This window comes from Ips typographus, linkage group LG1 (genome assembly GCF_016097725.1).
Source record: "Ips typographus isolate SLU linkage group LG1, UJ_Ityp_2.0, whole genome shotgun sequence".
Classification (NCBI taxonomy): domain Eukaryota; kingdom Metazoa; phylum Arthropoda; class Insecta; order Coleoptera; family Curculionidae; genus Ips; species Ips typographus.
In genome coordinates this window covers 25,532,312-25,558,434 of record NC_138422.1, presented here as the reverse complement: position 1 = coordinate 25,558,434, position 26,123 = coordinate 25,532,312, and the positions used below count along the sequence as shown (strand labels likewise).

The 26,123-nt window shown below is 34.6% G+C and overlaps 1 protein-coding gene across 1 annotated transcript; it reads right to left on the bottom strand.

Annotated features, from left to right (window-relative positions):
• Positions 1–1,005: 1,005 nt before the first annotated feature.
• Girdin (protein girdin) lies at positions 1,006–25,505 on the bottom strand. Its single transcript, XM_081995170.1, has 18 exons — positions 25,079–25,505; positions 22,093–22,348; positions 21,878–22,038; positions 21,284–21,413; positions 21,115–21,232; positions 20,980–21,061; positions 20,723–20,921; positions 18,066–18,172; positions 17,387–18,010; positions 13,719–14,051; positions 13,463–13,666; positions 13,190–13,411; positions 12,252–12,740; positions 9,546–9,787; positions 9,421–9,496; positions 6,825–7,086; positions 1,936–2,124; positions 1,006–1,883 (listed from the first exon to the last, which is right to left on the bottom strand). Exons 1-18 carry the CDS (start codon positions 25,133–25,135, stop codon positions 1,741–1,743), a joined length of 3,894 nt encoding a protein of 1,297 aa, XP_081851296.1. The 5' UTR covers positions 25,136–25,505; the 3' UTR covers positions 1,006–1,740.
• Between the last annotated feature and the right edge of the window lie 618 nt (positions 25,506–26,123).

Genomic DNA, 26,123 nt, shown 5'->3' with positions numbered 1-26,123 from the left:
TGTAATTTACAACAGGGTTGCCACATCTGTCAACTCGACTTCCCCAGTCGAAATAAAAACATCTCCAAACTGTTCTTGTGCTAACTTGGTTACTAAAACAGCTAGAAGATTCGTTCAAACGTCGAAATGTAGACCGTAATTTTGTCTTTCTTTAAACTAAACACAATTTTCTTTCAAAAATTACAAATAATTGACCCGGGAAATAGAGCAGTGCTTGTAAGCAAGTTTTTTTTTAAGATGTCATAATTTGACAGCTCATAACTTACTCCCTGTGACAGTTAGAAGGTTCGTTCAAACGTCCAAATGTAGTTCGTAATTTTGGCGTTCTTTTACCTGAATACAATTTTCTTTCAAAAATTTCAAATAACTGAGATATTTGAAATGAAATGCAACAGTGTAACTGTACTAGAAATACTAAAGGTGTCACAATTTGACAGCTCCTAACTTGGTCCCTGTGACAGTTAGGAGGTTCGTTCAAACGTCAAAATATAGCGCAAAACTTCTGCTTTCTTTTGTCAAGATAGATTTTTAATGGAAAAAACATTAACAACTGAGAAAACTGGCCTAGAACATAGAACCCTGTTGTGCACGCCATAGTTAAATACTTAGTTACTATCTTACACAGATTTTGATTTGAAAGTATAGTGCGTTCCTCATAAACTCAAACTATCCCAAAAGGGGTGGGTTTCCCAGTTAGTCCACTGGTAAATATTTTTTCATCCAGGGGAAATCCCCAAAAAAAAAAAAAATTTGTTGGGGAAAATCCCCTAATCTGACAACCCTGATTCACAACTAAGACTTAAGAAGGATTCCATAAAAAGGACACATAAAATGCATAAAAGTTTATACCAAGTGTCTGAAATAAGTGAGCGTGAAACTTTGACGTTCTCTAGCGGCCAAACGGTTCAACTTACAATGTAATGTTGCCATATCGTTAAAAAGTCCATTTCATTGGCTATGATTGGGCAAAAGATTAATTTCAAACCAAGAAAAAAAAGAATAAAATAGTGCTGTTATTTGATTTACTTGCCTGTACAATAAATTATAAAAAATCTAAAAATCTACGACTTAATAAAAACACTACACTCTAATAAGGCAATTCTGGTACAAATTCGTAGCGTAATACTTAAGTCTTAATTTAAATATGTATGTAGAAAAATCTCGTAAAAAATATCACTTCCAAAATGGTAAGCTGGATAGGGTAAGTAAGGATCAAAATTATACAGAGTGTCACTGAACTGACTGAAATAGAAACAGAAAAGTCTCAACTGTTGCATCTTTTTGCTCTGGAATTTATGTTTATGTCCGCAATGAGTTAGAGTTATCAACTTTTTTTCTACGTCCAATCTGCCGAGTTATACCCAGCCATCTTTCATCACTGAGTCCAAAATTAGTTAAAGGTCTTATTGTGGTAGGACACCCTGTATATAAATGACATGTGCGCCATTTAAGTACACTAAAATGGGGATCCACTTTTGTCACAACCAAAATGGGCAACGTTTTACTATGGTTTTTAAGTACGTAAGTAGTTTTGTCGCTTAATAAGCTTTTATCACATATTTATGACATCTTTTGTCAAAGACTTTACTTCAGACCCCCCTTTTAAGTAATCAGCCAGTATTTACATATAGACAACAATCTCCAATCGTCAGAAAGAATGGATTTTGAGATCCGAACGTCACTGTCATCAGTCAAAACAAGATAATACTGCCAAAAATACACGAAGGAAATGACGCAAAATCAGACGCAGCCGTACTCATACCAAATTGCGGTCTCCTTGGCACTTTTCTCTTTTTTCTCGCCCGCAGCGTCCTCAATCACAGGCGGCTGAGGCGCGACCACATTCTGTGTAGTGCGATTCTGCGTCTGCGCGGCATCACCTCCTGCTCAAAGCCTCGTTAAGGGAGCAACGTTGCCAAACTTAAGGTCACTTACCGATAACCGTGGAGATGCGGTTATAGACTAACAATGGTGGTGGATTGGCGGAGCCTTGGACGGACGGTTGGGGCGTTGCTGATTGAGCCACCGATCCCGTGTCGTCTTCGGAAAGGTAAACCGTTCGGCGGGAGCCTACTGAGCCGAGACTTAGGGCGCTGCCCGGTTCCCTGCTGAACGGTTGATCGCCTGAAAGTTTTATATACTCAAAATTGTGAGAAATTTCCAGTATTAAAATACTCGAAAGCATGGAAACTTAAATTTGTTAGCATCACACTAAGAATCATAAAAGCTTTGAAGAAGTTCAATGGAAAGATTTAAAAATGGCACACGCAAAATTGGTAATTTTTAATGGCACATGTGACTAACGCCTTAGGTCAAGAATAAAGTTAGGTAGAGCCCTGTTTTTGTTGCACAATTATGATTCCTAATTAACTTTAAGTGGTAGGATCTGAGCCCCTAACGACTCCCTAAAATAAATTGTCAGCAGAGTGACAGAAATTTTTGTTTGTTAAGAAATTATTTTCCAAATTAGCAGTAAAATAAATAATAATAATAAAAAAATAATAATAATAATTCCTTGGATTTCACCGCGATTAGTCCACAAAACCAAAGCACGTTAAAAAAACGCAAACAAAAACCAAAAATAAGGGAATTCACAAAACACCAACCAGATTTTTTCTTTGTTTATTGGGTCTTCTGTCTCACACAAAAAAAGGTTTGTTGGGAAAATGGAATTTCGCACTATTTTCAACTAAGTTGAAAATAACATTAACCTAGTCGTCCTAACACAAGACCACTGACTTATGCCTGCTTTATACCTCCCATTTAAGAATTAAATCAAATTTAAATTTCTACTAAAATTAATATTTAAACTAAGAAATCTTGTTTAGGTTTATACTACAAATTAATAATTAGAAAAATAAATGACTGTTTTGACTTACTGGACGTTCGACGTTGATGTTTGACGTTGACGTTTCTATTGTCATCGTCATTACGCGTGTTTTGTGGATAAAGAAAATTTTTATTAAAATAATTTAAAAAATTTGTTCTTAAACCACTTTTTCGGTAAAAAATCCAATTATGGAAATATACGATTCAAGTCTAATAGACTACGTATCGCAATACAAGACAGCAATTTACATCATGAGTGATGACAAGTATGACAGTGATAGTTCCGAAAGTCAACGAATTTAAACGAATTAAGCCGAACTTTAATAAAGTTGGTTTAACTTTAATTTAAAATTGATTTTAGTTTAGTGTAAATTGAAAGTATAAATGGGCTCGCTTGTAAGTTCACTTTCAGCTTTGATAAATTAATTTTAGTTTAAATGAAAGTTTAGTTTAATTGTTAATTGAGAGGTATAAAGCAGGCATTAGGCTCGGTCTTGTTACCTAAAAAAGCTGACGTTTCGGTGGAAAATCTACCACCGTCTTCAGAAAATCTAAAAAAGAAAGAACACAACGGCAGAACACAGAAAACAACAACTTTATAAATATTAAACCTGATAATGTTCAATTTGGAACTCTGAGAAGGGTTTTGTCAATAAAAATTGACATAAATTTTGACTTTTGTCATTCCAATAGGAAAGGTTATCTATTGTTGTAGTGAAAGGTGGGATTTACAATGAAAACAAAATTACAAGAAATTTCAGTTTAGTTTGATATGACCAAGTGTTATCTCCTCCTCTAGAATATTTAACCAAGTTTGGTCAATATTAAAGAACACCAAAATTATTTAAGAACTGGAGACTTTCACAAATCTAATATATGCCAACACGCGTTTGATAATGATCATAGAGTCAAATGGAATGAATGTAGTATCATAGACAAAGAAACTTTTTCAAAAAAACGTAAAATAAAAGAAAGTGCATATATTAACCTATCCAAACCTGAACAACAAGCATTATACTCTCTCAAAAAAGACAACAACATAAAAATACTTCCAGCAGACAAAGGTAACGCTACAGTCATAATGGACTCTATTACATACCACAACAAAGTTATGACTCTTTTAAATGAAAACAATTACACAAAACTAAATAAAAACCCAACAAAAAAAATTGAAAGGCAAATTTACACTACTTTAAAAAAACATCGAGATCAATTTTCTGATCTTGAGAGGCGTAATCTTACGCCACATAATAGCAAAACACCACATTTTTATGGTGTTCCTAAAATTCATAAAAATAACATGCCATTAAGGCCAATTAAGTATAAATTTGCCTACTCACTCATTAGCTCGCTTCTTGCTAAACATTTTAAATCCTTTAGTAGGTAACACAGATTCTTACATAAAAAACTCTCCTCACTTTCTTGAAAAACTCAAACATATCGACATTCTGGTAAGTTTTGATGTTGTAAGTTTATTCACGAACGTCCCAGTTGACTAAACTCTTTCAATTGTTAGATCTAAATTGCAAAATGATTCAAGTCTTGGGGAACGTACAAGCTTAAGCGTAAACACTATTTTAGAACTTTTAACAATTTGTGTTAAAACAACATTCTTCCAATATGGAGATGATTATTACCAACAAAATTCTGGAATGGCAATGGGTTCTCCATTGTCTCCAATATTAAGTAATATTTTTATGGAACATTTCGAAGAAAATAACATTAATAATTTTAATTATAAACCAACAATCTGGTGGAGATATATTGATGATGTTTTCTCAATATATCCATTCGGTAATGATCATCTCAAACAATTCCTAACTCACATAAACTCAATAGAACCCACAATCAAGTTTACAACAGAAACTGAACAAAATAACGAACTTCCATTCTAAGACATTCTAATCAAAAAAGACATAGACAAATTTGAAACAAAAGTATACAGAAAACCAACCCACACAAATAGATATTTAAACTACAAATCCAATCAAGTTTATTTGATTGAGCCAAAATTATTTGCAATAATGAACAATTTAAAAAAGAAAAATTATTCATTAAAAATGTTCTAACAGAAAATGCCAATCCTGAAACATTTATTAATAAATGTTTTAGGGATTTAGAACATCCAAAACAATCTGGAAATCAAAATCAAATTTTACCTTTTACTAACCTTTTTATTCCTTACATTCCAGGTATTTCTGACAAAATCAAACGAATAACTAAAAAATATAACATCAGAACAATATTTAGAACTCAAAACACATTAAGATCACACTTAACTAAAACAAAACCTCACAATGAAAATGAATCTACAAGAAACGTGATATATAAAATTCCTTGCGAATGCAATCAATTTTATATTGGTGAAACCTCCAGACCTTTAAAAAAACGTATTAAAGAACACCAAAATGATTTAAGAACTGGAGACTTTCACAAATCTAATATATGCCAACACGCGTTTGATAATGATCATAGAGTCAAATGTAATGAATGTAGTATCATAGACAAAGAAACTTTTTCAAAAAAACGTAAAATAAAAGAAAGTGCATATATTAGATTAAACCATGACTCCTGTGTTGCTACATCCTCTATTAATATTGACCAAACTTGGTTAAATATTCTAGAGGAGGAGATAACACTTGGTCATATCAAACGAAACTGAAATTTCTTGTAATTTTGTTTTTCGACGACTTACTTTGAAAGTACCTCATGTACGCTTCCATTTAGAAGCAGAAAGGGGTTATTTGCCGCGCGCGAGCAGAAAGAGAGATTTTCTGCTCTAGAGCGTTTTCGCTTTCTACTAACAATCTAGTCACCAACTTTTTTCGGCGTTTCCATAACAACGCTTGACATACCTGTTTGAAATAACCACATTCCGTCAAAGTGATTTATCGGTGACAATGAGTTCGAGCGACGAAAATGATGTGAGTTGTCCTTCTAATCCACCCCACAGCAGTCGTCGAAAAAATATCGTCTATATCTGAATATACTATTCTATATTAAGAGCGGAAAGTATATATTTGCCGCTTGCACATGAAATTTGCAGCTTGAGGCGAAGCCGAACGCTGCAATCATGTAAAAGCGGCAAAAGTACTTTTGGCTCGAAATATAGACGATATTTTTTCGACGACTGCTGTGGGGTGGATTAGAAGGACAACTCACATCATTTTCGTCGCTCGAACTCATTGTCACCGATAAATCACTTTGACGGAATGTGGTTATTTCAAACAGGTATGTCAAGCGTTGTTATGGAAACGCCGAAAAAAGTTGGTGACTAGATTGTTAGTAGAAAGCGAAAACGCTCTAGAGCAGAAAATCTCTCTTTCTGCTCGCGCGCGGCAAATAACCCCTTTCTGCTTCTAAATGGAAGCGTACATGAGGTACTTTCAAAGTAGTCGAAAATATACTATTTCATTGTAAAACCCACCTTTCACTACAACAATAGATAACCTTTCCTATTGGAATGACAAAAGTCAAAATTTATGTCAATTTTTATTGACCAAACCCTTCTCAGAGTTCCAAATTGAACATTATCAGGATTAATATTTATTAAGTTGTTGTTTTCTGTGTTCTGCCGTTGTGTTCTTTCTTTTTTAGATTCTCTGAAGACGGTGGTAGATTTTCCACCGAAACGTCAGCTTTTTTAGGTAACAAGACCGAGCCTAAGTCAGTGGTCTTGTGTTGGGACGACTAGATTAATGTTATTTTCAACTTAGTTGAAAATAGTGCGAAATTCCATTTTCCCAACAAAACTTTTTTTGTGTGAGACAGAAGACCCAATAAACAAAGAAAAAATGAGTAACTCGTCTCAACAAAACATATAGAACATATCACCAACCAGATTGCTAGAATTAAGCCACACGCAATTCCAATTACCTCTCAAATAAACATGGTGATGGGGGAGCAACAGCACCAAACTGCAAAACACAGCACGGGGTGCACCATAAAATCGTGAGGACAACAACAACAACCAAAACTACAAAAAAAGTACTCACCGGCTACGCTGCTTCTGTGAGAGCTCAGATCGCGATGAGACCGTCTCAACGCCACTTCGTCCCTAGGTTTGTACCCCCTCAGACTACCCGTTCCACTGGTGTTACGCCGGAACGGTTCCGCAAGGTTTAAAGGGGTGGGCGTTGCTGGTTCTTCGGCGCTGTTGTCGGAATCTCTATTATCCGATTCCCCAGATCCGTGACCGGCCAATGTGAATTGCGACTGGGTCAGTCTTGTGCCATCCTCGTGCCATGATCGCCGATTCTATAATTGTCACCTTAGTTTCCGACTAAACTGCTCGTCAAAAAGAATGGGACAGCAAAATTTTTGCTCTTTTTTGAGCGGCTGCTTCTTCAAATTGATTTACTTGATTCTAATAATTTTTTTGAGGATTAAAAGGTATTTTCTTCCTCTTTCTTTTGACGTAAATGATCTTTTTGAAAGGTGCCACGGATCCGAGTAGGTATGAGGTGTAGTCAAAAAATGAAAAATTCGGTCTAACGCCATTTCTCGCAAAGAAATTTTTTACGGTTCTTTAGATCTTTTGTGGAAGAAGAGCGGGATTAGCAAGTTTACACTTAAAACTACCCAATTTAAGTAAAAAACATACACTGTAAGATACAGGGTGACCCAAAAAAAAATTTGAAAAGAAAATCATATGTTTTATCATAAATCTTAGCATGTTCAGTCATTTTAATGGAAAATAATGATATTGGATAGAGAAGCACACTATTTGTTTAGTAATCCAATTCATATCTCTAGACGTTTTCGCCAGTTTGGCAATTAAGAGGCGTTTACGATATTTTTTAAAATGTGGTTATTTTTAATTCCCTTGTTTAAAATTTAACAATTTATTTCTTTAGATCTTTTTCGGATGAAATACGAGATTAGAAAAATTACACTTAAAACTACCCAATTTAAGTAAAAACTTATAAACTGCATTCATACAGAGTGAACCAAAAAAAAATCAAAATAAAATCTTATGTGCATGCATTTGTAGACGTGTGTTGAGTACCATAGCAACACGCTATTGTCAATAGTGACAATTTATTTCGACGCTTCGAATTTTTGGCATCGAATGACATTATTGATGTCATGATGGGGAATTGATGAATGGAGTAAGTGTATGTTCACGGATGAATGTCGGTTCAATTTGTATGAATCTGACGGGCGATTATTGGTATGGAGAGAAAGAAATGAACGATATATGGAAGAATGCATGGATGCTAGGGTTGTTTTTGGGGGAGGTGAAATTACAGTTTGGGGCGGGATTATGAGGAATGGAAGAACAGATTTAGTCATTTTGATTGAGGATAGTATGAATGCGCAGAGGTACAGGAATATGTGTATACGTGATATCGTTGTTCCCTTTTCTCGAAACTTTGGGAACGGTTTTCTTTTAATTGACGACAATGCTCGTCCACATCGAGCCAGAATCGTACAAGAAATTTTGAGAGAGAACAACATCGAACGAATGGAGTGGCCTGCAAGGTCACCGGATATGAACGTAATAGAGCACGTATGGAGTAGAATGAAATTGAGAATAAATGGCTCAGAGCATGAATTTCAAAATTTGAATGAGTTGGCAGAAATGGTGAGGGTTGAATGGGAGGCAATTCCCCAAAATTTTATTGCAAAGTTGGTGGATAGCATGCCAAGAAGGGTTGCGGAGTTGCAACAAACTGCTGGGGGACCGACAAGGTATTAAGAACAAATGGGTTTGTAGCCCGCAAAGTCATCGGATATGAATGCTGTGGACTTGTTTTTTTTTTAAATTAAAAACCATTATTTTCGATTAAATTTACCGAATAAAGATACATGTTTTATTTGTATGGTAAAACATTTGATTTATCTTTTGTATGATTTTTTGACCCACTCTGTATATAAAGGTTCGCGGTTTATAAATTTTCACCTAAAATGGGTGAATTGAAATGCAATTTTGCTAATCTTGTTTTAAATTCAATAATTTCGAATTTAAATTTTTTTCAAATTCTTTTTTGGGTCACCCTGTTTCTCGCAGTGTATGTTTTTTACTTAAATTGGGTAGTTTTAAGTGTAAACTTGCTAATCCCGCTCTCCTTCCACAAAAGATCTAAAGAAATTGTTTAATTTTAAACAAGAGAATCAAAAGTAACCACATTTTAAAAATTTTACAATAAAATTTGTAAACGGCCTTTAATCGCCAAACTGGCGAAAACGTTTAGAGATATTGACCGCAAGACTCGATTAAGGCTATTGTAAAACGTAACAATTTTTTTTGCGAGAAATGGCGTTAGACCGAATTTTTCATTTTTTGACTACACCTCAGTCACACCCTGTATACTCAGATCCGTGGCACCTTTCAAAAAGATCAGTTAGGTCAAAAGAAAGAGAAAGAAAATACCTTTTAATCCTCAAAAAAATTATTAGAATCAAGTAAATCCATTTGAAGAAGCAGCCGCTCAAAAAAGAGCACAAATTTTGCTGTCCCATTCTTTTTGACGAGCAGTTTATTTTAACTACTTAACTTTAGACTAGACAGTGAGTCTGATTCTTGATGATGACTTGTATTGTATTATTACTTTCGGCACTTGTAAGGTAAATAATTATATTACTTACCCTGCTTGGTACTTTGCTTATAAAGTCGGAGCCAGCCTTACGCACCCTGCGCACCAAAGTAGCCCCAAAACCTTTCCTATAACATCAATCGTATAGAAAGCTGAGACGAAGCATTATTCTCTTACTTTTTGACAGCGGAAGCATTGTCTAGCTTACGATAATGCTCCATAATTTTCTCCTCCAATTTTTCCTTCTGTCGGCAGAGATTGTTCACTTCGTCTCTGTACGATTTCTCCTCCAAGTGATACTTTTGTTTATCTTCAAGCGAATGTGTCAGCAACGAATGGTATTGAGTTAATAACTGTGACACATGTTCCATCAAAGCACGCCTGTCTGAGTCTAAAGAGTGATTCATCTCGAACAACATCTAAAATTGGAATAAATAGACAATTTTAAACGTCTACAGTATGATGATCTGATGATTGACATAGAGTTTTATTGATGACTATTAACAAAAAGAATAGAATTAAATAAGGGACTAAATGTCAAAAAAAGATATTTTATAGTTAGGGATGTAAGGAACAATACAATAGGCTATTTCCAAAACTAAAAAGTGGCTTGAAAAAAAGAATGTTGAATGTGCCAGAGACTTTCTAAAAAGAGCCAGAGCCCCCTACAAGAATGTCTTAAACCTTCCCAAAACTGTTTTAAATAGCCAGAGGCCTCTAGAAACATTTTGAAAGTATCAAGACACCTCTAAATTTTACTGATAACCTTCTTAAAAGTGCCAGATGGGTCTACAAGTGTTTTAAACCTTCCGAGAATTATATTGATTTGCCAGAGGCTTCTAGAACCATTATGAATATGCCAGACACTTTCTAAAAGGAGCCAGAGACCTCTAGAAACATTTTATAAGTGTCAGAGAATTCTATATGCTACTAAGAATCTTCTTAAAAGCGCCAGGGGGTTCCACAAGTGTTTTAAACCTTCCTAGAATTGCTTTAAATTGCCAGAGGCCTCTAGGACTGTTTTGAATGTGTCAGACCCTCTAAATTCTACTGAGAACATTCTAAAAAGTGCCAGAGCCCTCTACAAGTGTCTTAAACCTTCCCATAACTGTTTTAAATTGCCAAAGGCGTCTAGAAACATGTTGACAGTATCAGAAACCTTTAAATGCTACTAAGAACCTTCTTAAAAATGCCAGAGGCCTCTAGGACCATTTTGAATGGGTCAGAGCCCTTAACAAGTGTCTTAAACCTTCCCATAACTGTTTTAAGTTGCCAGAGGCCTCTAGGACTGTTTTGAATGGGTTAGACCCTCTAAATTCTACTGAGAACATTCTAAAAAATGCCAGAGTCCTCTACAAGTGTGTTAAACCTTCCCATAACTGTTTTAAACTGTCATACTCTCTAGAACCATTTTGAAAGTGTCAGAAACCTCTAAATGCTATTATAAACCTTCGTAAAAGTCCCAGAGAGCTCTACAAGTGTTTTAAATCTTCCTAGAATTGTTTTAAATTTGCCAGAGGCCTTTAGGATCATTCTAAATCTGCGAAAAACGTTCTAAAAAGAGCCAGAGCCCTCTATAAGTGTCTTAAACCTTCCCATAACTGTTTTAAATTGCCAAAGGCGTCTAGAAACATGTTGACAGTATCTGAAACCTCAAAATGCTACTAAGAACCTTCTTAAAAGTGCCAGTGGCCTCTAGAACCATTTTGAATGGGTCAGAGCCCTTTACAAGTGTCTTAAACCTTCTCATAACTGTTTTAAATTGCCAGAGATGTTTGGAAACATGTTGAAAGTATCAGAAACCTCTAAATTTTACTGAGAACCTTCTTAAAAATGCCAAAAGGTTCTACAAGTGTTTTAAATCTTCCTAGAATTGTTTTAAGTTGCCAGAGGCCTCTAGGACTGTTTTGAATGTGTCAGACCTCTAAATTCTACTGAGAACATTCTAAAAAGTGCCAGAGCCCTCTACAAGTGTGTTAAACCTTCCCATAACTGTTTTAAACTGTCATACTCTCTAGAACCATTTGGAAAGTGTCAGAAACCTTCTTAAAAGTCCCAGAGAATTCTACAAGTGTTTTAAACCTTCCTAGAATTGTTTTAAATTTGCCAGAGGCCTCTAAGATCATTTTAAATGTGCCAAAATGGTTCTAAAAAGAGATAGAGCCCTCTATAAGTGTCTTAAACCTTCCCATAACTGTTTTAAATTGCCAAAGGCGTCTAGAAACATGTTGACAGTATCAGAAACCTCTAAATGCTACTAAGAACCTTCTTAAAAGTGCCAGAGGCCTCTAGGATCATTTTGAGTGGGTCAGAGCCCTTTACAAGTGTCTTAAACCTTCCCATAACTGTTTTAAATTGCCAGAGATGTCTAGAAACATGTTGAAAGTATCAGAAACCTGTAAATTTTACTAAAAACCTTTTTAAAAGTGACAGAAGGTTCTACAAGTGTTTCAAACCTTCTTAGAATTGTTTTAAATTGCCAGAGGCCTCTAGGACAATTTTGAATGTGCCAGAGACTTTCTAAAAAGTACCAGAGGCCTCTAGAAACTTTTTGAAAATTTTAAAGACCTGTAAATGATACTAAGAACCTTTTTAAAAGTGTCAGAAGGCTCTACAAGTGTTACAAATTGCCAGAGGCCATTAGGTCTATTTTGATGGATCTCAAAATGCTATTGAAAACCCTTTAAAAAGTCAAAACTATTATTAAGATAATATTTTGGACTTTGCGATTTAATGCTATTAGTATTACTGCATTATAGCCAAGTTTCATCAAAATCAGAAAAATGGTGTGTTTTAAGTATTTCAGTATGGTTTCTCAAAATGTTAAATTCTGTACAGAAACCAGAAATAATTATATAGATTATTACCAATGAATTAACTTACATCACATTGTTGCTGCAACCTGGCACTGTCCAACTGCAACGAGGCAACCATGTCGGAGCGACAGTTCAATTCTCCTTGTATTTCAGTCTGACTCATCCTTAAATTTCTCGACTCCATCCGTAACGTCTTCAATTCTTCCTGCACATTTCGGTACTCGGTTTTCAGCCGTTCGTTGGTCGTGAACAGATTTCTAAAATCATCCTTCAGCTTCGAGTGTTCCGTGCGCAGGTTGTTTAAATTTTTAGCGTCGGTGCGTAACGTAGCTTTTTCCATTTCCGCGTTAGACACTTTCACTTCTAAACAATCGTTGCGCTCTTTCAAGCTACGTATTTCCGAACGTAGGTCGCGGTTGATCTTTCTCAGATTGTCTTGTTCCAGTTTTGCCTCTTCGTATTCGTTGCTCAGCTGCTCGTGGATCGTGCGCAACGTCACCTGGTCGAGCAGGATTTTTTCGCGGTCCGCTTTTTGTTGCTGTTGTTGTTTTGAAAGCTGAAAATACGCAATTAATTTGAATCTATTGTTGAACAAACTATTAGAAAAATCAGACAAAAAATGTGTTTGTTATATTCCAAAAATCATATTTTATCAAAACTAAAATGACTGGTTTAAATGATTTTAGGCCTCTCTGAGCTAAAGTTAAAAAAATGGTTTTTATGGTAGTAAATGTTGTTAACAATGTTAGCCGCAGCGCCGCCACCACTTTGGTAAAACAAACCAATACATAGAAACTTCTTTATCGACAGAGCAATCAACTGAAGAAAAATATCACAACATTTTGGAGGTACTAACTAAAGTCTAAAATCTGCTATAAAATGGGCAAATTTTCCCCCTTTTAACAAACATTGTATCTCTTACCGATTTTGAATACTCACTCTCAAATTTGTAGCAAACTATATCTCTTCATATATCTGATGTTTTATTGCAATAACTAAACTTACCTCCTCTTTCTCAGCAACTAACTGACTATTGGCCAGCTGTAATGCCGTCTGCTGAGCCTGCAACGAATGCACCTGAGACTTTAAAGTAGAAATATCGACTTTAAGAGTGGCATTTTCGTTTTGCAAACAGTCATTCAAAGACTGTAACGCTGCCACGTCTGCGTACAACTTATCGCACTGTTCGCTCCACTCTTTACTAATAGATCTGGCCACTTCTTCAGCCTGAAATCCGCATTAACAACAAACAACTGATACTTAACCGAAAATCCTAACCTGTTTCAAAGAATCCCCTTCCAACATGCAGGTTCTGCAAGGAACTTGAGGATTCACCTCTTTCTCTTTGAAGACAGACTGCAGACATTTGGATATTTCAGAGTTTTGAAGCATTTTCTCCACGATAATATTAACGTCATTGTCTAGGATGTCCAGATTAAGACCCAGCTTATCTAGACTGGACTTGAACTTTTCGTTGCTAACCTGTAACTCCCTGCGTAACATAAAAATCCACTTGTATAGTGGTTAAGCTTACTTTTTCATTGATCAAGTCCTGCTGTAAGGTGGCAATAGTCTCCGAGTGTACGGACGCTTGGGAGATAAGTTCTGTTGCTTTCTGCTCAAATTCTTGCAATTTCTCCAGCTGCGCTGTCAAAGTCGACGTTTCTGAATTAAGTCGCTCAATCTCCTTCTCGTACTGTTGTTTTCTGGCAAGATTTTCGTCGAGACAGACTTCCTTTACCTCAACAGTTTCCCTTAGTTTGGTCACTTCTTTCTGAAGCGTCGTGTTTTCTTTTTCCAGAACCGTCACCCGGTCTTGAAGGTCTTTGCCCAGTTTTTCGGCTTGTTTGCCTTTTTCAACTTCGCCCTAAAATAGGCAAAATACCACTTACACACAAAAATGTCTTTAAGATCGCTGGACGTCCAGTTAAACCAATATGTAGAGAAAACCTTATTACTAATGGTTCAAATAGCGGTTGAACAAGAACAAAAACACACTGAACCAGCTTGAAAACATTTTGTGCTACACTATGTATAAACCGTTAAACAAACTTTATTTGACGAATAAAACAGTTTATTTTGAAAAAAACGTAACAAACTGTAATAGTAGTATTTATAGAGGAAAAAATAGTGGCGATATTTGGTAGTAAGTAGAAGAACATCTTTTGATTAATGTTCAAGCCATTTATAATGCACACTCCAAAATTATAGAAGGAATTATTGCTAGGTGGCTTATGGAGCCTCTTATGATCTCAATAATAAGCTTTAACTCTTCAAATGATTTAAAAAGGAAGCACAGTACAATTTTCTTCAAAACTAGAGTGGATATTCTGTCTGATTATTACGTTTTATACCTACAGCCAGTCTAATGACCAGCTGAAAGATTATTTACTTGAAACTTGAAACCAAATTCCTCGCCGAACTCATACAAGTATACAGGGTGGTCCAGTTTTAAATGTCAATAATTCACCAATCCATAGCCAATTAAAAAATAAGTTGACATTCATTATGTCATTTTCCTGAAAAGTGCTTCTTAAGGAAAATACAGTCCTTCAAATTTCTGTTTAAAAAATCGTTTTTTTTTTTGTCATAACTGTCAGACCGTTGGAGCAATATTGATCAAATTTGGAACAAGCACTTTATTACACGTTATTACGGTCAAGGACCCAAAACTAACCCAACCCAACTTAAAAATTGTCTTGGAAACGGAAAATTCACTTAAGAAGTTTAAAAAATATTATTGTAGCCAGTTTTCATAGTTTCCAGACAAACTGAAAGACTTTCGAGAGACTTTAATACTAAAAATTGACTTGTAGACATAAAAACTACTTTTTCAAGAATTTGTTACAACAAATTCATATATTTAAACCTTAAAAATTTACTTGAACCCCAAAATGTGACTGAACTAATGAAAAGTGCCATCAGAAGCTTAAAATTTGCATTTGAAGTAAGTTTTCATAATTTGAAGACAAATTTCAATATTTTAGTCTTGAAAATAGTCTTAGATGCAGGACATTGACATTAGATTCATGAAAATTGTCTTGAAAACGAACTTTTCGCGCTTTTTACTTTGCTTTTAATTTTCTTCGAATTCTGGACTATTTTTAGTGCTTCAAAACTGCTTTCAGTTTGGAAAATCGAGTTTCAAGACTATCTTCACCAAGTTATTGACATAGCAAACTTAAAAAACAATTTTTACATTCTTCATAGACTTAAAATGGCATTCCAAGCTTTGTCACTATTAAATCGACTTCTAGACACCTCAGTGATAAAAATTCGGGTATTTCTTAATAAACTAGACTGTTTTTAGTGTTTTAAGGCTGTTTTCAGTCCCTCAAATCGAATTTGAAGACTATCTTTACAAAGTTTTTGACTTATCAGGCCTAAAAGCCAGTGTGCCACTGACCATAGTCTTGAAAATGTTATTTCAAGCGTCTTCACTATTAAATTGACTTCTACACTCATAGGTGCAATACATTGTAGCATCTCTAAGAAATTCAGACTGTTTTTAGTGCTTTTTAAGACTGAAAAATCGAGTTTAAGACTATTTCCAAAAGTCAACGTTCTTCAGTAATAAAACTAAAAAATGTTTTGGTACCAAATGCTACAATAATAGTCTTGAGAACTAATTTTTAGAAATAAAATAGTCCGAAAATTTAATTTACTTCTAGACTTGTTGTCCAGTCCAGAAAATTGAGTTGTACACCAATTAAAGCCTTGATACTTTTGGACTCTCTTTAGTCCTAGTAAGGTCCGTTCTAGCATTAAAAGTCAACTTTTATACTATTTTTAGTAGTAAAAATTGAGTTTCATGCACAATACAATATTTGTCTTGATTTCCGGACTTTTTTTAGTTCTTGAATGCCAGTTTCAGACACTCAACCAGGATGGCAGTCTGAGAAAGCGAATCATAAGACCATTCCTAGTAGTAAAAGGCAAGTTTTTAGACTATTCAGTACAAATTTGGACTTTCACAAGTCTTGAATGTTCAGTTTTAAACTATAAAACGATTTTTTAAATGGAAATTTGGAGGACTGTATCTTCCTTAGAAAACGTTTTTCAGAAAAATGACATAATGCAAGTCAACTTATTTTTGGGTTGGCTATCAAATGGTGAATTACTGACACTTAAAACTGGACCACCCTGTATAATAATCAAAAAACATTTTTAGGATATACAGAAGAAGGTTTTTGAAAATAACATGTCAAATATCTTCCTTCAGTTTTATTATATTCTAATTTGTTGCTACATTTTTTTACCTCTCTTTGATATATCATTTTGCTGGTTTTCCTGAATGTTTTACAACTTTGAGTATTAAATTATTCAAAACTAATTTTACCCCAAATTTCGTTTTTTCGCTTGCTTAGTTACTGCATCCGTTTTTTGGTATTTGTCTAGACAGGAACATAATTGAAGTACTGTCTCTAATAATTGCGCTAGAGACGCCATCATAATTTACTATTGTAACCATTTCTTTCCATTTTATAATCACGTAAGCCTCAAATTTCAAAGAAATGACAAAACCGACCTATTTAACCACAAAACATTATTTTTAATACCGATCCATCAAAAACAATTTGAGAATTAAATTTGCATTGAAATAAGGATTTAACGTATTCGACAATTCAGTGATTTTTAAAACCTCGTCATTTCAAAACGATATAACAGATTTTGATGCGGTTAGGACTATCATTGAGCTTGATTTATTGGTTTTTAGCTGAAAAAACAAACTTTGACTTTAATGCCCTATAACTGTACTATGCAGGGTGAGAAAAAAGCACGCGCAAGAAAGTTAAATTTGTAAGTAGTGCTCAATTAACCAATATTTTTTTTGGTTATATTTTAACATAGGAAAAAATTGTTTAGGTCTATATTTCGAGATATTTTTCGCCGTTTTTCAGTTAACGTTTCCAGTAGGCCTCAAAAAATATCGATTTATCCGAAAAATGATGTAGCTTAATGTTATATCAATTTTCCGGATAATTCGATATTTCCGGAACACATGACGTTAATTAAGAAACGCCGAAGGTATTTTTTGGTATAAATTCACCTTAGATTGGATACAAAAACATTCTGACTGGATCATCCTGCGTAAACACTGGCAAACAAAAATAGAATAACGTATCATGACTGAAAAATGTTTTGAATGTAACTCTTGTATATTAATCACAGTTGACTTAAAGCCTGTAAAGCTTTGCTTACCTGTAGTGCTTGCAACTGCTCCGAAACTTGGTTGAGACACTTTTCCGCTTCATCCGCCCTTTTCTTAACAACATCACACAGCGCCTGCACTCTCTGTTTCTCTTTCGACAAACTTTCAATATTCTTCTCCAGCTCCACCACCCTCATTTTTTCGTTTTGAATATCTTGATTTTGCTTATCCGCTGCCGCTTTTAAGGAATCCACACCGTCCTGCGCTTTTTTGTTCTCTTGAATGGCATTCTTAAAAAGATTCTCCAGTTCCAAGTTCTGCTGGGTGAGCCGGTCGCAGTTCTCCTGCAACTGTTCACAACGCAACACCAGCTTCTTTTTCTCCTTTTCCAGTTCGAGAATTTTGTGGGCGCTCTCGTGGAAGCTGCTTTCCTTCATCGAATCCAGCTTCTCCAACAGCCGTTTATTCTCCAGCTCCAGTCGCAAAGTTCGAGCTTGAGCGCTGCTGGTAAGTTGTTCGGACAAGCTGTTGTCGCCTGAATTGCACTCTTCCAAGTCTGAGTCAAGCGATATGTTTCCTAAGCTGGTTTCGTGCAGAGTTGATTTGATTAACTGTTGCAACTGCACGTTTTCGTCCGCAAGATCTTGAACTTTTTGCCTGGCTGCATCACGCTCCTTTATAGACCCAATTAGTTTCATAAAACTATTGACTCAAAGTAAACACACTTACTAGTTTAAGCTCATTAATGGTTTTCTGGCAGGATAAAACTTCCGCTTTCAATTCCAGGACTTTGTCCGCTCTGAGTCTAGCCTGGGCCAACTGCTCTTCCAACATTTCTAAGAATATTTCGATAGAATAAGCATTAAAGTTGTACCAAACCATGTAAACTACAGTTACATTTACCATTTTTTTTAAATTTAAGTAAATAAGGAGACTTATTAATTAAAGTCTAGGAAACGGTAGCAAAGATTATTAGAAACTAATGGAGGTTGCAAGAAATAAGAAATAGCAGGACGTATTATTTAAAATGGCAACGCTGTATATCTGAAAATATTTTAGAAAAATAAATCATAAGCACATCGAATACAACTTATTTTTATGAACTATCCTATGACCATTGCTATCCACATAATTAGAGTCTGGATTAAAAAAGTACTAAAATCTGTAAAAAGCTTTAAAAAAGCACAAAACTCTTTCAGAGATGCAAATTTTAGAAACTACTGTACTGTTTTGAAAACTACTTGAGGAGCTTTTGGAAGGTTTTTGGACAGTTTAAAGAGTATATTGAACATTCTGGAATGCTTTAGAGGTATTTGGAGATTCTTTGACTGCTTTAGAAGCATTGAAGGTTTTGGACTGTTTTTAAGACATTTGAAACCTTCTAGACGGTTTTAGAAACTTTTGGAAGCTTTTTAAAATGCTCTAAAAGCATAAGGAATCTTTTAGACTGTCTTGAAATATTTTAGACTGTTCTAAAAGCTATTGGAAGGCGTTCGACAGCTTCTGTAGTATTTCGAAATCTTTTTAGACTACTTTAGGAGAATTTACAAGAATTCTGGAGAGTTTAAAAAGCATTCAAGATTTTGGACTGCTTTTGAAGCATTTGAAAACTTATGGACGGTTCTAGAAACTTAAAGGAGCTTATAAACTGATTTAGATGCATACGGAATCTTTTAGACTGTCTTGAAATGTTTTGAAAGCTTCTATAGATAAGTTAGTAATGTGTTTGATTTAGTTAGTTTGTTGTGTTAGTTGTTTAGTTTCAAATAAATTTAAAAAATCAAAATAAAAAGTGTACTATAAGAATTCTCTTAAAATTTGGAAAGTATAAGCAAATGTTTATGTGTTTATTTCAATTCAATTGACCCTGTATGTTGGTTTTGTTACGAACCACCGTATACAGGGTGGTCCAGTTTTAAATGTCAATAATTCACCAATCGATAGCCCATCAAAAAATAAGTTGACATGCATTATGGCATTTTCCTGAAGAACACTTCCTAAGGAAGACACAGACCTCCAAAATTCAAATTGAAATGGCATGTTTAAGACTATGGACTATGTTGACATAGTTTTTTAATTCTGCTATGTCAAAAACTTGGTGAAGATAACCCTAAAACTCGATTTTCTAAGCTGAAAGCAGTTTTAAAGCCCTAAAAATAGTCCAGAGTTCTAAGAAAATGAAAAGCAAAGTAAAAAAAACTGAAAAGTTAGTCTTCAAGTCAATTTTCATGAATCTAATGTCAATATCCTGTATTTAAGACAATTTTCAATACTAAAATTTTGAAATGTATTTTCAAATTATGAAAACTTACTTCAAATGCAAAATTTAGGCTTCTGATGTCACTTTTCAGAGTCACTTTTTGGTGTCCAAGTCAATTTTCAAGGTTGAAATGTGTGAATTTGTAGTCAAAAATTCTAGATAAAGTAGTTTTTCATGCTACAAGTCAATTTTCCCTACTAAAGTTTTTCAACTTATCTGAAAACTATAACGACTGACTACAAAGACAGTTTGTAAGCCTCTCAAGTCAATTTTCACAGTTTTCAAGTCAATTGTGAAGGCCGAAGTCTTTCAATTTGTCTGAAAACTGAGAAAACTGGTTACAAAGACAATTTTTAAGCCTTTCAAGTCAATTTTCACAGTTTCAAAGTAAATTCACTGGTTTCTAAGTCAATTTTAAAAACTAAAGTCTTTCAATTTGTCTGGAAACTATGAAAACTGGCTACAAAGACATTTTTTAAGCTTCTTAAGTAAATTTTCACCGTTTTCAAGACAATTTTTAAGTTAGGTTGGGTTGGTTTTGGGTCTTTGAACGTAATAACTCAATTATTTCGTAAACGAAGTTTCAAATCAGAATTTTATAAGAGATACTTATTTTGTCAAATTGAACAGGTAAACTAAAAAAAATGAAATTTTTGAAAAATATCCATTGACGTAGAGAATAAGGCAGAAAAATGAAAACCATCTTTCCACCACCACTGGACAGTTTCGACAAACGTGATTAACATCACATAATGAGAATTAATTTTTTATGTATTTGTTCTAAATTTGATTAAAATTGCTCCAGCGGTCTGACAGTTATGACAAGAAACCAATTTTTTAAACTGAACATTTATGAACTGTATTTTCCTTGGAAAGCATTTTTCAGGAAAATGACATAATGTATGTTAACTTAATTTTTGATGGGCTTTCGAATGGTGAATTATTGACATTTAAAACTGGACCACCCTGTATAGTAATCGATTTACAAACTCCAACAAATTTCCTCTTGCCAACTGTATGTAGAAAAAGGGCAAATAATAATATTAATGAAACACTCCTGCAACTACGTTATTGTCACATAAAAACGTATCAGTGCAAAAAAATTCAAAGAAAAACTTGGACGTACCTCTGGTATCTAGTAGAACTTTGTTATCCTCTCTCAACTCGTCCACTCTTACTTTATAAAATTCTGCATCAGCTAATCGTTCCCGATACCTCTGAACTTCCAGGTCAAGTCGATCAGCCCTCTCGGCGCTTTCGCGCATAGCATCGGCTTCGTCTCTAAACGCTTTGGCTTTCCGAGCTTCAGTCAATAACTCACTGTTCTGTGTATACCAAACATTTAAGTGTGAACAGCTTGCAAATCAAATATTTTATAGTAACCTCCGCTTTTAGTTTTGAAACTAGCCCATTTGCATGCTCCAACTCTTCCTTATATTCCGTTAAAAGTTCAGTCTTCTCCTCTCTGAAAGTGAATATTAATAACATTTAGCTGGAAAAAATGACCTGGAACTGTACAATTCTTGACGCTGTTTCCTAAATTTGGCTTTAAAGTCCGCCAACTCTACAGCCCAATGGTTAGACTCCACTCCCTCCTGACCAGTCTTGGAAGCCCCATTTATAATAGCTTCCTGTCCTAAAATTGGCAAGGTGACTTAAAAGCCTAATGCGGAATTTACAAACCTACCCAAGTCAATTACCCACTGCTGTAGTATCTTATCTCTCTCTCTAGTGAGCATTTTAATATGAGCAAACAACTTTTGAGGTGCCTGCTCTGACCAATCAGTGGTCAGAACTATATTCTGCCCATCTGTAACCTAAACGAAATCTGAATATAGAGAGTGTCCCAACCAAATTTACACACTACATATAAGGTAAAACTTGAATTGGGGCAAAGTTGCGCAATTAAAAGCTGAACCAAATGCTGTTTTAAACATTTCGATTTTCCGAGTACTTTCGAAGAAGAAACTAAAAATTTGATTTTCCCAAAACCAAAACACATTCTCATTGCTACTTTTTTTCCAAAAAAAAACACGAATCTAGCGGTGTAAAAATCATGGCCGCTCTAATATGATAGTATCACTTGGCATAAACTGAGATTTGGATATGTTATTGTTGAAAATTTAATGTTATTGTTGCAATATTAACTCCACGAAAGGTAGCTTGATTAAAACTTTTGATAAAAAAATATTTAAAACCAAATTTTGTAGGTAAATGCAGTAGATTTTGAATAAAAGAGTAGAATTGCTAAGAATACTAAGTTGTAAGTTTGGTAACTGACCTGCTTAATACACTCCACAATATCATGCTGGGCATCCACGTCCAGTTCTTTAATCCTGGTGATAAACACTTCCTTAGTGGGGCCCTGCACCGCACAACCAAGCAACAACAATATTAATAATTTAAGTTGTTCTAAAGCTCCTTCGGATGCAGGGGCTCGTCCTATAAATCCTTCCTGTCACACGGACGCGTTTATTGACAAAATAAGACCCTTACCTAAAGTAACACAGTCTGGTAGAGTGATAATGGTCTGTCCCAGTTCATCTTCGTAAATCCCTTTAATGTTCCTAATGATGGAGTGAAATATTTTGATTCTAGCTGCAGTAATATGCAACCCCTGTAAATTTGACGGTGTTGGCACTGGTAGGGACGGTTCCGGATCAATTTGTAACAACACCTCATTGATGGCGGTTCCATCAAAAAAGGTTTCGTACACTTGGAGAGAGTCCGGTCGTTTAACGCATGTAGAAAGCTGTACATACAAAAATGTGTCAGTTATTTTGAAATTTAAATTGTATAGAAAGAAAGCAAAATGTATACTGAATATTACCTACTAGGTTTTAGGATAATTAAAACAGTTTATATGGGGAAAAGGCGTAGCGAGATTAGACAGTTTTTTCAGAACCCCCTTGCTTTCTTGTCCTTAATTAGACATTTTCACAGTTTCACACACTATTTCAATAAGAAAAATATGGGGATTTAATATTGTTACGGTTTGGGCCTACTATGCTCGATACTCCATGAAACCGATGCGCCGCAATATCTGGCCGGGCGCGTATTAAAGTAGGCCACAGTTAGGAGGCGCCACCTGGAAGAATCTTGGACGTTCGATGCAAATCGCGAAGCGTTTCGCGGTCATTCTAGAACGTGGTTTGCGAATATAAAAGAAGCGGCGTTGACGACGGCGTAGTTAGTTAGTAGTGTAGTAGTGAATTTGGGAACGCGGTTAAGTTTAAATAGTGGAATAATTGTGGAGTTGTAGTAGTGTTTTTAGTAGCTGTGTTAATTATTGTACGGAGTGTTTTGAAGTGTAAATAAATTTATTAATCGTTGAGTTAAATTGACTTTGTGTGAACCCACGGGAAAATCGTAACAATATTTATCAAATATGCTTGTTTTTGGTCTCTTTTGGAACTGTAAAGCACTATTTTCCTGGCCTATTTTTACGCAAATCAATCTGCAACTGTTGGGACCATTTTAAATGTGCCAGAGACTTTCTAAAAAATGCCAGAGCCCTCTACAAGTATCTTAAACCTGCCCATATCTGTTTTAAATTGCCAGAGGCCTCTAAAACCATTTTGGAAGTGTCAGAGACCTCTGAATGCTACTGAAAACCTTCCGTGTTTTAAACCTTCCTAGAATTGTTATAAATTGCCAGAGAAAAACCTCTAAATGTTATTGAAAACCTTTTAAAAAGAGCCAGAGGCCTCTACAAATATTTTAAACCTTCCTCTAGAATTGTTTTACATTGCCAGAGGTCTCTAGAACCATTTTGAAAGTGTCAGTGACCTCTAAATGCTACTCAGAATCTTCTAAAATGTGCCAAAATCTTCTACAAGTGTCTTGAACCTTCTCATGAATGTTTTAAATTGCCAGAGGTCTCTAGAACCATTTTGAAAGTTCTATAAACCTCTACATGCTATTGAAAACCTTTCAAAAAGTGCCAGAGGTCTCTACAAGTGTTTTAAACTTTCCAAGAATTGTTTTAAAGTGCCAGAGGCCTCTAGAACCATTTTGAAAGTGTCAGAGACCTCTAAATGCTAGTGAGAATCTTCTAAAATGTGCCAAAATCTTCTACAAGCATTTTAGACCTTCCTAGAATTGTTTTAAAGTGCCAGAGGCCTCTAGAACCATTTAGAAAGTGTCAAAGACCTCTAAATGCTACTAAGAATCTTCTAAAATGTGCCAAAATCCTCTACAAGTGTCTTAAACCTTCCCATAAATGTTTTAAATTGCCAGAGGTCTTTAGGATCATTTTGAAAGTTCTATAAACCTCTAATCCTCTAAATGCTATTGAAAACCTTTTAAAAAGTACCAGAGGTCTCTACAAGTGTTTTAAACTTTCCAAGAATTGTTTTAAATTGCTACAGGCCTCTACAACCGTTTTGAATGTGCCAAACCCTCTAAATGCTACTGAGAACCTTCTAAAAAGTGCCAAAATCCTCTACAAGCATTTTAGACCTTCCTAAAATTGTTTTAAAGTGCCAGAGGCCTCTAAAACCATTTTGAAAGTGCCAGAGACCACTAAATGCTACTAAGAATCTTCTAAAATGTGCCAAAATCCTCTACAAGTGTTTTAAACCTTCCCATAACTGTTTTAAACTTGAACCAGAAGCTTCTAGGATCATTTTGAAAGTTCTATAGACCTCTAACCACTATAAAAACCTTTTAAAAAGTGCCATAGATATCTACTAAGTTTTCTGAACCTTCTAAAAGTTTTTTAATTGTCAGTATACTTATAAAAATTAATTGGTTTGTCATCCTATATAATTTATTGTAGTCTCTAGCCCTGCCTTAAGTGACAACCTAAAACTGTAATTATTTCGACAATCAGTTAATTTTAGTCATTTCCTTTTAAAATTCATTACATTTTAGAGAGGCAACACACAACAGCTAGTCACTGAACAGACAGACAGAGAAGACAAATTACAAGGTTTATAGACAATTTAATTATACAGGGTGTTTCCAAATTATGTGGCTGACCAACTTACCTTGTTTTAAATGTGATGCCCTATTTTTTTATTGCAAATTTGGATTCTACAATAAAATCTAGACCTAGTTGACTAATATGTTCTCTATATTCAATTATCTTGTCAATTGAATTGATATTTATATCTCCATATTACAAGCTTTAATCATTTTGATTTTTTCAGACCACATAACAAAAATTTGTCATAATAAAACATTCATATGTTCAACTTAGGTATTTTTGGTCATGTTATAACAGTGTATAATTGTAAATGTAGAGGAAGGGGGATAAAGGTGATTTTTGCAGTAGTCCTTGTTCAGGGAAGAAAAAAAAGAAGAGGGTGCTATACTAATTCTAATTGATCAATATTACTGTTAACAAAAAACCACTATTTAACTGAAAACACAAATGAAAACTACACTATTAGACTACACATAAACACAACCTAAGATGTAGGTTTTGGAAAAATGTAGGTTTCTAAAACAAAATTAAACTTAAATTGCTATTTCTTACCCATTTTACAAGGGGTCCTCCCAAGAACTCCTCAATCTCTGAACTTGATGCAGCCATGGTAGAAAATTTATATTTTTGTCTTAATAGGTGCAAGGATAAAAGAACTTCTTACTTAACATATGTCTTAGAGGCTTATGGGCCTACTAAGCCACCAATTAATAACTGCCAGCTTAAAGGAGATTAAAGACTTTTCCTGCAAAAGTTCACACGTCCTATAACAAGGGAAGACGGGTCAATAAACTGAACAGTTTATTAAGTAAAGGAGGACTAGCCAAGCATTGAGTGAGCAATGACGTTTCCTGTAGTATTGGAAAACTGAATTATAATAAAACAAGGGTAAATAAAATCATAATAAATTTAAATTTGAAAAACAAATAAATATTTAACTTGAAACCATCACAGTTTTGAGTTTTGATTTAAAGGCGACTGTCACTGTCAACAGTGTCAAAGTGGACATTGCTTCTTCTCCTCCTCTTCTTTTTCAATTGTACAGCATGTAGCTAAAAATATTACAAATATATAGTTTTATCTTTCATCTACTCACTTTTTTATGAAAACGATGATTAGCAATCATAATATTAATTAAATTTTGACAAAAATGTCAAAATTTAATAAACAGGCCCATTATTCAGTAATATGTAATAAAGCTGCTGGGAACCAAACATATTTTATGACAAAATTGTGAATTATTTCGATATGCAAAAGATTATAATAATCACACTAGAGCGATAAAATCTCTCATTACGTAACTCAAAGTTAGAGTTAAAAAATGAATAATTTTTGCGTAGATCGTTAATAATAGTTATTTAAGTTCCTAGTGTGGTACAATTATTATAATTTTAGAGTGATTCAGCACACTAGTGCGGTGAAATTAATTATTAGCGCACTAGTGTGGAAAAGTTGCTTATTACGTAACTCAAAGTGAACTATAAAATAAATCATTACTATGCTAGTCGTATATTGTACATTACTCGTGTGGTATAGCAAATTAATGGACTCCTGTGATCACTACTATTTCTCACTTGTGACTGTAAAAATGTTCATA

Excerpts from the sequence above, each read along its gene's own strand:
- Girdin (XM_081995170.1), bottom strand. The coding sequence starts at position 25,135 with ATGGCTGCATCAAGTTCAGAGATTGAGGAGTTCTTGGGAGGACCCCTT. Across the intron at positions 22,349-25,078 it reads GAGGACCCCTTGTAAAATGG|CTTTCTACATGCGTTAAACG; the intron begins GTAAGAAATAGC and ends TTGTATGTACAG. Across the intron at positions 13,667-13,718 it reads AGGACTTGATCAATGAAAAA|GTTAGCAACGAAAAGTTCAA; the intron begins GTAAGCTTAACC and ends AGGGAGTTACAG.